Source organism: Podarcis vaucheri (genome assembly GCF_965113315.1).
Source record: "Podarcis vaucheri genome assembly, chromosome: 4".
In the NCBI taxonomy this organism is placed as follows: domain Eukaryota; kingdom Metazoa; phylum Chordata; class Lepidosauria; order Squamata; family Lacertidae; genus Podarcis; species Podarcis vaucheri.
The window spans coordinates 38,975,479-38,987,521 of record NC_138762.1 but is presented as its reverse complement, the minus strand read 5'-3'; the positions used below and the strand labels follow the sequence as shown (position 1 = coordinate 38,987,521).

Genomic DNA, 12,043 nt, shown 5'->3' with positions numbered 1-12,043 from the left:
AACTGAAAATATATTCTCTGTAACAGACCCATATTAGTCTTTGTTAGGAGTACAAACTGCTTTGAGGCTTTTTACAATCAAGTGGTATATAATTTTTATGAAATAAATAAATGCCAACTAGAGGATGCCTACAAGCAAAGAAGGCACTGAATTCATCTTCCTTCTCTTCTGATAATAGTAGCTGTACCCTGTAGAGGAAGAAATACATCTCCCAGAGGAGAACTTAGGACTTGTTTGTCCTCAACCCCAAACTCTATTTCCTGTCCACCCAGCCCACAAATCATGTTTATTTTTAAGAAATAAAAACAAAAGAACAAGTATTTTGAATTTTGAAAACTACCTAGAAAAAAAAAATCAGTCACATTCTTACCCAGAACTTCTGCTGGTGAGACTCGGCCGTCTGCAGTTCGAACCAGGTGTGTGATCTTGGTTTTCCTTGCTTTTCTCTTCTGGCTGCCAACCAAAGGTTCTTGCATTGTCGCAGACTCTGGAGTATTTAGGAGAGACACAGAATTCTGATTTTCCTGTACTGACCACTGCATGGTTGCTGCTACAGTAGCTTCCCTTTCTGCCACTTCAATCTTACAGACAATCCCTGTTGTTAAATGTGACTGTGCTGATCACAACATAGGCTGACAGTGCTGAGAGCAAAGGGCAGCCTGGTTCCTTTTCCCCATGTCCAACTGGGGATTGGCACTTCCGCAACCGACCACCCACAGCACTAACCATTTGCCAGGAGTCAAAGGTGAGTGTAGGAGAGCGCGCACACACACACACACACACACACACACACACACACACACCATGTCAGAGGTGGGCTTCTATTTAGGCTTGCAGTATAGGCGGTCAGAAGTTTCTGCCTGTCAACCTCTTCCATTGAAACAAGGCAACTATTCCCTTGATTGCATTATTGTTGTTCTGCAAGTGACTTTTTGTTGATTAACAGGCACAATCCACCAACAGTTAGTGGTGGCTAAGTGCCACTGAAATCAAGTGAAAGGGAATTAAGAAATTCAGAATGCCTTCATGCTAGACATTTGGTCTGAAATTGCTATCTTTTCTACATTCACTTTTTTTTTTAGTTGAGATTGTTGCCAGCCTGTTGCATCCTTGTAATTTCAATACTGTCTACCAATCTTTTTTTCACCACTGTTACAGTGATTTCCCCCCTCATTTCAAACACAAGTGCAGAGGCAGTCTATCTAGAATGACCCGGAAAAGTACTATTCTTTCAACACTGAAGTGAGAGAGATAACTACATCTAAAAATAAGGGTATATATGTTGATTTGTGTGTGTGACTACAATAACTGTTAATTAATCCTGACCCCACCGGGGTGGTGGTGTTTAATTACAGGTTTCTTCCCCACAAGAGGAAACCTTTAATGAAATATACAGGAAACCTTTGCTGAATTAAAGTTATTTCTGAGTAAATATTATAGAAGCCTATGGTTAATATAATGGAATATTAGGTGCCATTTCTAGCTGATTGGCAGAAAAGCAATAACAGCACAACTTAGCATGGAAGCAACCTGTAGTTTCACTGATTTTGGTGGTATTCAATCACTGGAAGATTGTGAACAATCTCCCTCTCTCTAAATAAAGTATTTACATTTCAAATGCACAAACAAGTTATACTTTTATTTTGTTACTCCTCTTATCATCCATGTGCAATAGGGCATGTTTCTGTTTATATTTCACAAACAAGGTCTCAGGATGAGAGATTAAAAAGCTTGTTCAAGACTACCAAATATGCCCAAGGCTAATCTTACTATTTTCTCAACCTAGAACAGAAAACAAAGAAGTTTTGAAAAGCTGTAAAAATAAATATTTTTTTTTTAAAAGCAAACTATTCTTAGAAGTTTATGCAGTTAAAATAGTAAGCAGGCAAAACTGAAGTATTTTTAAATAAAACAGTAGGCTTTCTTTCCTGAGGTATAACTTGCCTATCCTCTTCCCACATAGAACTAGGCGTCAATGGAAAAGCAATAAGCAGAATGTGTGAAAGTTCTGACATGATCAAATAAAATATGTATCTTTGCTCAAACATGCATACATTAAGTGAAGTGAGACTGTAAGAGCTTCTGGCCTAGCAGGGTGGCTGCTAATAACTGGGAATGGACTATCCAGAAGCCTCTCACCTTTGTTAGATTTCTGTTGGTCTGTTGAGCAGCTACCAAGCTTCTTCTTTTTTCTTGGAACAGATGCACTTTTCCGGTCAAATGTGACAGGACTGTATTGAGGGAGGCTGTTGAATTTTTTCTCAAATTCTTCCTCCAGCTTTGCTAAGCTAGAAAATGGAAGGCGAAAAAAATTGTTGTTGTTACTCTTTTTTTGATCAACAAGACCAAATCAACAAGATGGAGCCACAGGTCAGATCATGTGGAAATACTTTTTTAAAAAACCAAACAGCTTTCCACATGCAATTGTGCCTACAATTTCAAGAGTCTGCCACACTAGGTCTAATATCTCAATCTTTTCAGAAGTAAGTCCCACCGAGTCAATGGCACTTACTTCCAGGTAAAAGGTGGTTTCATTTGGAATTTTGTTTTGATTTACTGGAATTTCCTCAAATATTCATAATTATTATTTTATCTTTAGAATTAATTGCACTTTGTTAATAAATTGCAATCAGCTGTGAGGCAAACTGAAACATGGATATGGTCATAAAGGAACAATATTATTAAGAAAAACTGCCAAGTAAGCTTTGGGAAAATGAAAAATCATATTACTATATTGTCAGGGAACTGACATCAGAGGAAAGGGAGTTGGTAGGGCTCCCAGAGACTGGGAGAAAGTCAGCAGCCAAAGCAGGGACCAGCAGGGGGAGCGAGGGGTCTCTGGAGGAGGATCTCAGTAATGCTGAGAGAGACGCAGCAGCCCAGGCAGGAAACAGCGGGGGAGAGAAAGGGGTGAGAGACACGTCCAGCGAAAATAGCGGGGAGGTGTCAGAAGCAACTGTAGGGAGACCCATTCTTCGCCGGAAGCTGCCACGTCGTGAGTCCAGGAGACGCGTTTCCGTTAAGGAACTTCTTTGCTGGAAACGTTTCCGCAGACAGCCACTGTCAGACTCTACGAGTGACTAGAGCAGACATGTCTGAGGAGCTCTGTCACACACAGAGGTTTGTGGAGCCGCACAAACTCTGAGGGAGCACAATTTTAAGCACAAGCAGCTAATCATCCCCTCACAGCAGTCTGACAGTCTCTGTACGCTGCCTGTGCAGGAGAAAGCATCATGAGCGACCCAGCCGGAGCAGGAGCCGGAGGAGCAGGGGGTGGAGCTGGTCCAAGCTTGGAAGAAAGATACCGAGCATTGGAGGTCCAACTTGCGCTGCAGACGGCGAGGCTCGAGGAGAGAAGGGCTCAGCATGCAGACAAAAAGGGGAGAACCACTCAGTTCCCCAGAAAGGTACCAGGATTGGTGCAGAAGTTTGGGGGGGACCCCAAGGATTACCATGCCTTTAGGACAGAGATGCAATATGCCCTTAATGTGCAGTTTGATGAGTTCCCTGATGAGGAATCGCGAGTTGCTTTCGTAATTGGGCATCTTGAGAGGGGGGCGCGAGACTGGGTTCGACCCCTGATGGCAACGCACAATGATATCCTAAAGGACACTATGAAGTTCTTTCGTGCAATGGATATCATGTTTTCCAGCGATATTGAGGAAGGGGTGGTGCGCAGACAGCTAATGGCTTGCAAGCAGGGAAGCAGATCTGTCCGTGAGTACTGGACTGAATTTACCATGCTGATTCACAGATTGGGGTGGGATTTATCGGCGGCACCCATTCAGATGCTATTCGAAGAAGGTCTTTCTTCGGCTGTGAAAGACGAGCTGTCCCGGAGCCCCAGGGCGGTGTCTATGGATCAGCTGACCAAATCTGCGCTGACCATTGGAGCGCGCCAGGAGGCAAGAGCCTTGGAGAGGCGGGAAGGGAGAGGGGAACGTTGGAAGGAGTTCCGCATTCCAGACATTCCTGAGCCAGCTTTCCCGCCGGCAGAGCCGATGGAAATCGGAACAGCCCGCGCGCGCGCAGTTTCAAAGCCCAGTGAGGGGGCTAAGAAGGAGGGAAAAGGAGCCCGGAAATGCTATCTCTGCCAACAGCCAGGCCACTTTGCCAGAGTCTGCCCCCAGAGGAAGGAATGGCAAGGGATGGTGGGAGCTGTTGAGGGGGGAGAGCAGGGAGAAACGGAGCATGTAAAAGCCAACGCCTGGTTGCCACCGTCAGGGCACTGCAGCCAGGCCAAAGAGCAGTGAAAGTGCCCATGCCAGAAGCTCCTCGACCTGCTCTAGTGATTGAAGTGTCGCTAGAGCTGCAAAATGGACACCCCCTAAAAATAAAGGCGCTGTTGGACTCAGGCAGCTCCTGCAATTTTATGAGCAAGGAGTTTGCTGCTGAACACCAGATACAGACTATCCCTTTAAGCAACCCCCTGCAGGTGACCACGATCGATGGCAGGGAACTGTTGGGAGGAGGAGTCAGCTTGCAGACCGTCCCAATGATAATGAGGGTGGCAAGGCACACAGAACTGATAGCGTTTAATGTGGCCACCTTGGGAGGCGATCCCATTATTTTGGGAATGAGCTGGCTAGCCCTACATGATCCGCTGGTGGGCTGGCATCAAAGAGTGGTTTCCTTCGGTTCAGCACATTGCTTAGAACACTGCAGGGGGGAAAAGGGGTCAGCAGGGGCCCAAGCCACCCTGGCAGGGACTGAAGTAATGGAGAAGGGGAAGGTGCCACCACAGTATGCTGATCTCAGCGACGTGTTCAGCGAGAAGGAAGCTGACCAACTACCCCCGCATAGGCCCTTTGATTGCCAGATCAATTTACTCCCTGGAGCACAGCTTCCTGTAGGCAAGTTGTATGCCATGTCAGACAGGGAAATGCAGCAGTTGCGAGAGTTCATTGACAAGAACCTGAAGAGAGGCTTCATCAGAGAGTCCAAGGCAGCGGGGGGTAGCCCAGTGTTTTTTGTGGATAAAAAGCACACGGACAAGCCGAGACTTGTATGTGATTTCAGGCGGTTAAATGCAGTGACAGAGCCGGCGGCTTTTCCTATGCCCAGGATTGATGATATTTTGACCAGGGTGCGGAAAGGAAAGATTTTTACAAAGCTGGACCTAAGGGGGGCGTACAACCTGATACGTATAAGGAAAGGGGATGAATGGAAGACCACCATGTTCACCCCTTTGGGGGCATTTGAATACCTCGTTATGCCTTTTGGATTACAAACAGGATCCGCGTGTTTTCAAGCCTTCATGAACCACGTACTGGGGCCTTTGCTCTACAAGAATTGCGTGGCCTTCTTAGATGACGTGTTGGTGTATTCGGAGAATGAGGAGCAACATGTGAGAGACGTCAGAGAAGTGTTGAGCAGGCTGCAAGCCAACAGGCTGTGGGTGAAACTGGAGAAGTGTCAGTTTCATACCAAGGAGGTGGAATTCCTGGGGTACCGCTTGTCAGACAAGGGGTTGGCCATGGACCCCGGCAAGGTTCAAGCAGTGCTGGAATGGAAAACACCCAAAACCAAGAAGGATGTGCAGAGGTTCCTAGGGTTTGGAAACTTTTATCGTAAGTTCATCCGAAACTTCGCCCACCTGACGGCGCCCATCACGGACTGTCTCAGCAGTAAAAAGAAGTTTGTTTGGACGGGGGAGGCGGAGCGAGCGTTTGAGGAACTGAAAAGGGCCTTCGCCTCTGATGAACAACTTCTGCATGTGGATTTACAAAAAAAGCTGAGGGTCGAAACAGACGCTTCTGACAGAGCCATAGGGGCGGTGCTTCTTCTGCAGCCGGGGAAGGAGGAGTCAGAGTGGCGACCGTGTGCCTTCTTTTCGCGAAAGCTGAACAAATCCGAGAGGAACTACACGGTGTACGACCGGGAACTTCTTGCGATTCATGAGGCTTTCCGGAGATGGAGGCACCTGATAATTGGTGCACAACATAAGGTGCAAGTGTGCACGGACCATAAGAATCTAGAGTATTGGAGAACTGCGCGAGTGCTCAACCAACGGCAGTTGAGATGGGCCCAGGAGTTCTCCAAATTTAACTTTGAGATTTGTTACGTGCCAGGCCCAGAGAACGTTAGGGCGGACGCTCTCTCACGCAAACCTGAATATTTGGAGGGGGAGGGTGCACCCGAAGAGACCCATGTCATTCCCGAGGACCGCTGGGTGTGTGGGGCGGCATTGGTGGGGCAAAGGGAACTGGTAGAGGGAACGGTGCAGGATGAATATGCCCAGGACAAACTCAGGGGTCTCAGGAGGGAGGGAGACAAACCCGGGGGTTTTGAGGAGAGAAACGGGGCGTTGTACTACAAGGGAGCGTTATATATACCTGAAGGGGAATTGAGGGAAAAGGTACTCAAACAACTGCACGATAGCCCCACAGCAGGGCATTTTGGGCAACACAAAACCATGTGGCTGGTTACCAGGGAATTCTGGTGGCCCAAGGTCAGGGAAGATGTGCGGGAGTATGTGAGAGGGTGTGACCAATGCCAACGAGCCAAGGGGGAGAGGCGGCACCGGCAGGTTTATTAGAACCACTACCCACGCCGGAAAGGCCATGGGAGGCTGTGGCAATAGATTTCATGACTGATCTGCCAAGGTCCAGAGGGAAAACAGCCATCATGGTTGTGGTAGACCTGTTAACCAAGATGGCCCACTTTATAGCCTGCTCACATGCGGTCACAGCGGAAGAAACCGCTAAATTGTTTGTGGAAAATGTGTTTAGGCTGCATGGCGCCCCCTTGAGGGTGGTTTCTGACCGAGGGAAACAATTTACTTCCAGGTTCTGGAGGAAGCTCATGAGCTTATTGCATGTAGAGGTGAATTTCTCAACTGCCCGTCATCCAGAAACCAACGGGCAGGCGGAAAGAGCTAATGGTGTCCTCCAGCAATATTTGAGGTGTTATGTGAATGACAGAGAGAATGATTGGGTGGAGAAGCTGGCGTTGGCAGAATTTGCCTACAACAATGCAGAGAACGTGTCCACGGGGATGAGCCCCTTTTTGGCTAATCACGGGTGTCATCCCCGAGCCTTCCCAGGGGGGGAAGGGGAGAACTGGAGCGTTCCAGCTGCAGAACAGTTCGTTGAAGAAATGGAAGCGATCCATCGCCAGCTCCAACTTAATTTAAACAGGGCGAAGGAGGAATATAAGAGGCAGGCAGACAAAACCAGAAGGGAAGGGGAAAGCATTAGGGTGGGGGACCAGGTGTGGCTGTCCACCCAAGGGTTACCATTCAAAGGGGGTTGTAAGAAGTTAAGACCCAAAAGGCTGGGCCCATTTGAAGTCACGCAGCAGGTCAACCCAGTGGCTTTCAGACTCCGGTTACCGAACCACATGAAGCTGCACCCAGTGTTCCACAGGTCGTTGCTGTCACCGTATAAAGGGGACAGAGAAGGGAGGGTCAATAGGGGACCAGCTATGGAGGAAAAAGAACACAGCTACCATGTAGCGGAGATTCTCGATTCCAGGTGGAAAGGAGATCAAGTAGAGTATTTGGTAATGTGGGAAGGGGAGCCGGAGTCGGAAAACACCTGGGTCATGGCAGAGGATGTAGATGACGAGGTTTTGATAGAAACTTTTCATCAGAGATTCCCTCGTAAACCTCAGCCAGTGGCGAGGTTCCGGAGGGAATACTTCGCCACCACCGACGAAGAAGAGTTGGAGGGGTTCTCTGATTCTGAGGCGGAGGTGGATTCAGCGAGCCGGAACGAAAACCGATGGAGGGAAATGTTCGAGACGTCTGAAGATGAAGAGGATTCTTTTCGGGGTTTCAGCTCCTCACCGCCCAGAGGAGAGAGTAGGGGCGGGGGGGAAGGGGGCCCTGGAGGGGAGGTGGATGTCAGGGAACTGACATCAGAGGAAAGGGAGTTGGTAGGGCTCCCAGAGACTGGGAGAAAGTCAGCAGCCAAAGCAGGGACCAGCAGGGGGAGCGAGGGGTCTCTGGAGGAGGATCTCAGTAATGCTGAGAGAGACGCAGCAGCCCAGGCAGGAAACAGCGGGGGAGAGAAAGGGGTGAGAGACACGTCCAGCGAAAATAGCGGGGAGGTGTCAGAAGCAACTGTAGGGAGACCCATTCTTCGCCGGAAGCTGCCACGTCGTGAGTCCAGGAGACGCGTTTCCGTTAAGGAACTTCTTTGCTGGAAACGTTTCCGCAGACAGCCACTGTCAGACTCTACGAGTGACTAGAGCAGACATGTCTGAGGAGCTCTGTCACACACAGAGGTTTGTGGAGCCGCACAAACTCTGAGGGAGCACAATTTTAAGCACAAGCAGCTAATCATCCCCTCACATATATATTAAGATAATACTATTAAAATGGAAAATTACTTAATCATTTGCTGTGAAGCCTGTATAACAACATAAACCAGTAAGTCACTTTTATTCAGTAAAACTGTACAACAGTAAAGAGCAGTAAAGCTTTTATGATGCTGTTCTTGCGTGGATCATTACTTTGTTTTACAATATAGTGCAGAACAATCCTATACATACTGACTTGGAAGTATGTATCCCAATGTATTTAGGGGGATTGTATTTTAAACAATTTTTAAGAAATCACTATACAGTGTGAAAAAAGATGGTAGGAGTACCTGGGAGGAAGTCATATACCAGAAATGGGACTTAGGTTGCCATCCAAAACCCTGATCCCCCATGGGTTTCGTGTGTGTGGATTGGGCGGAGGCTTCCCTCTGCACAGCCCAAAACAGCCATGCCAGTGTCACTCTTCCAGCACTGAGCTCCCCATTCTGCCCAACTAAATCATGAGTGGGCAGAAGTACTGCTGGTGGGATTTGAATAGAATGTGGCATGGAATGGATCCTGAGCTGGCCTCACTGCTTGAAGGGAAGCACGTGATTCCAGACAGGTAATAATAGTAGGTAAAGGTAAAGGTACCCCTGCCTGTACAGGCCAGTAGTGACCGACTCTGGGGTTGTGCGCCCATCTCACTTAAGAGGCCGGGGGCCAGCGCTGTCTGGAGACACTTCCGGGTCACGTGGCCAGCGTGACGAAGCTGCTCTGGCGAGCCGGCACCAGTGCCGCACACGGAAATGCCGTTTACCTTCCCGCTATAAAGCGGTACCTATTTATCTACTTGCACTTAGGGGTGCTTTCGAACTCCTAGGTGGGCAGGAGCTGGGACCGAACGACGGGAGCTCACCCCGCCGCGGGGATTCGAACCGCCGACCTTACGATCAGCAAGTCCTAGGCACTGAGGTTTTACCCACAGCACCACCCGCGTCCCTTAATAATAATAATTTATTTATTTATACCCCGCCCATCTGGCTGGGTTTCCCCAGCCACTCTGGGCAGCTCCTAACCAAATATCAAAAACGTAATACAGCATTAAACACTGAAAACTTCCCTAAATAGGGCTGCCTTCAGATGCAGAGCAGCATTTTGTCTATCCACCACCCTGGTGTTGAGTGGCAAGGCTACGGATGTAGCTATGCTCCTCCATCCCATCCCATTGCTGCCTGTCTGGGATTATGAATTGCACTGTTGGGCTACAATTCTACGCCCATTCTCCTGGAAGTAAGTCCCACTGAACTCAATGGGTCTTACTTCTCAGTAGGTATGTAAAGGACAGCACTCTTGCTTCCAAGTAATCATGCACAGGATTGGGCTACTAAACGTACCGAAAGAATGAGCAGCTTTACACAACTTTTGATTTAAAGGGAGTTGAAGGCAATTGTGGGGAAAATTGACAGGAACTAGATAAAGCATAATACAGTTGTACCTTGGAAGTCAAACGCCTTGTGACGCGAACGTTTTGGCTCCTGAACGCTGCAACCCTGGAAGTGAGTGTTCCGGTTTAAGAACTTTCTTTAGAATTCCAACATCTGATGCTGGTTCTGTGGCTTCCGATTGGCTGCAGGAGCTTCCTGCAGCCAATCAGAAGCCGCACCTTGGTTTCCGAACATTTTGGAAGTCAAATAGCTTCCAGAACGGATTCCGTTTGACTTTCAATGTATGGCTGTATACATTTTTAAACAACACAGATATTTCACCATAAGGTCTGGTTTAGGAGCGACATTATCTAACAGCTTTACAATGGAATAAGAAGTTCCATAAGGTTGTTTAAAAACAGATTGGGTGCCACAAGACAATCTGAATTCATATACAGGGGGTGAGAAATTTTAGGTTCACAATGTTTGAAAAAATGTCATTACAGTATTTATTGAGTGCAGACAATGCATCATTAATTTATTGGAATTCAATAGAATTACAAAGGTTATTGAATATTTTTGCAGATTACTGTGGGACAAAGAATCTGGGTATTATTCCTAGCAAATAAAAAAATATGATACAGGGAAAATTAGAAAAGGGTTGACTAGTTTTTTTAGCAAAAAGAAATAGGATGTGATTCTTCATATAGGGGAAAAAAATCAACTTGCGAAGACAGATTATCTCTCCCCACCTCTCAACAACAGAAAGAAGATAATTAATGCTAGCAATCCAAGTACTTTACGGTGAGGCAGAATCAAAAATCCCTTACCCACTGGTGCATTATAGGAATGGAAATATTGCTTGCCAGTAAGTTAATCTTCCTTGTTTGTTTGAGAAATGAAAACTCCCAGCCTCACAATGGAGTATAGCTAGTAGTCTGCTCCATTAAGAAGTTATAAAGATGAACACCTCTGTTTTATCAGATCAGTTAAGCATAATGTATTATTGGTTTTCCCTGTAGCTATGAATCATTCAAACAATGGCTTTAGACTAAGTCTCAAATGGGAAAGTGGCTCAAAAGAAATGGTGAATTGGCTCCAATTCAACAACTGCAATTTGTGGGTGAAAACATGTATTTGGCTACACCAGCATGCAGGAGTAAAGACTATACCAGCAACCTGATAATACATCGACACACACACACACACACACACACACACACACACACACACACACACTAAACCTGTAGGGATTCCTCACCCAAGTGTGTGTGCTTTACTAGGTAAATGTTTATCCATGGTATGCAGCTGTGTACATGTAGCCTTCCAATTTATTTTTTATTTTAATTTTATTATTTGAGCAGGGTATCTGCAACCTTACACAGAACGAATGAAATCAGATCCAATTTTGGAGTATCTGGATTTGACTAGAGTTCTTCACTCCTACAAAGGATTGACTCTTTAAAAGCAGACGTCAACAAAGAACGAGAGCTTATTCACTATTGGTGAATTTTATTTTTTATTCACTATTGGTGCTTTTGCTGAGTCCCCCCATTTGTGAACTGCTGTCACGATTGCTGTAATGACAATTTTGGTTGACCTACTTCTAGTCTACTGTACACATCTGTACAGATACTGTTAATCATTTTACATATATCAATCGTCCATGTGCTGTATTTCCAGTATGGCTTAAGGCTAACATGGAAATAAAAATGGGTTTGAATAGGTGATTCAACTCTGGAGATTTCAAGCCTTCTAATTGAGACACAGCCAACGGAATGAGGTAAGTAGGGGATGCCTCATGTGCTGGGACTGTGGCTTTCGACTGCTAGGGAATGCAGCCCCAAATAGGTAGTAAACTCTGTCTAAGGCAAAATACCAGCACAAGACTGATAGTGAACAAGAACCATAGGGGAAAGTGGAAAATAACTTTGAATAGGTGATTTAATGTTGTATTCCTTTTGTTAGAAGACTATATTTTACTAAAGTGACATAAAGCACAGTCAACCTATGAAAATGAGGCAATTTCTACTTGCTTTAAAACCAGCTTGAAAAAGTTTGCATACTCAAAACGGAACACTTGCACATTATAGCACTTACCCCACAACTATTTCTTCCTTTGGCTTAGGTTTTTTAAGCTTTTTGTTCCCACTTGCCCCGCCAGGGGAAAATGCCCAGCTTTCTTCATTCCAGCATCCTTCATGATCAGAACTGCCACCTTTTCCTGAGCTTCGTTTCCCTAGGAAAGACATTAGGAAACACAGAGCCTGTTATGGAATCCAGGGCATAAAGACAAAAGGAAGCTGGGCAGACAGGCAGGCAGATGGGCACCTACACTGGGACCTGCAAAACTCCTGCAACTTAAAGTTATT

General features: G+C 46.4%; 1 protein-coding gene across 1 annotated transcript in view; it reads right to left on the bottom strand.

The window, feature by feature from the left end:
• Window positions 1-152: 152 nt before the first annotated feature.
• The window catches only part of BBX (BBX high mobility group box domain containing), a gene marked incomplete at its 3' end in the record, with an annotated part of 121,865 nt that continues 109,974 nt past the window's right edge, over window positions 153-12,043 (bottom strand). Inside the window, exons 12-14 of the mRNA XM_082221198.1 lie at window positions 11,772-11,910; window positions 2,140-2,288; window positions 153-487 (exon numbers count right to left, since the gene is read on the bottom strand). Of these exons, the coding sequence (XP_082077324.1) occupies window positions 153-487; window positions 2,140-2,288; window positions 11,772-11,910 (623 nt within the window). The remainder of the gene's footprint in view (window positions 488-2,139; window positions 2,289-11,771; window positions 11,911-12,043) is intronic.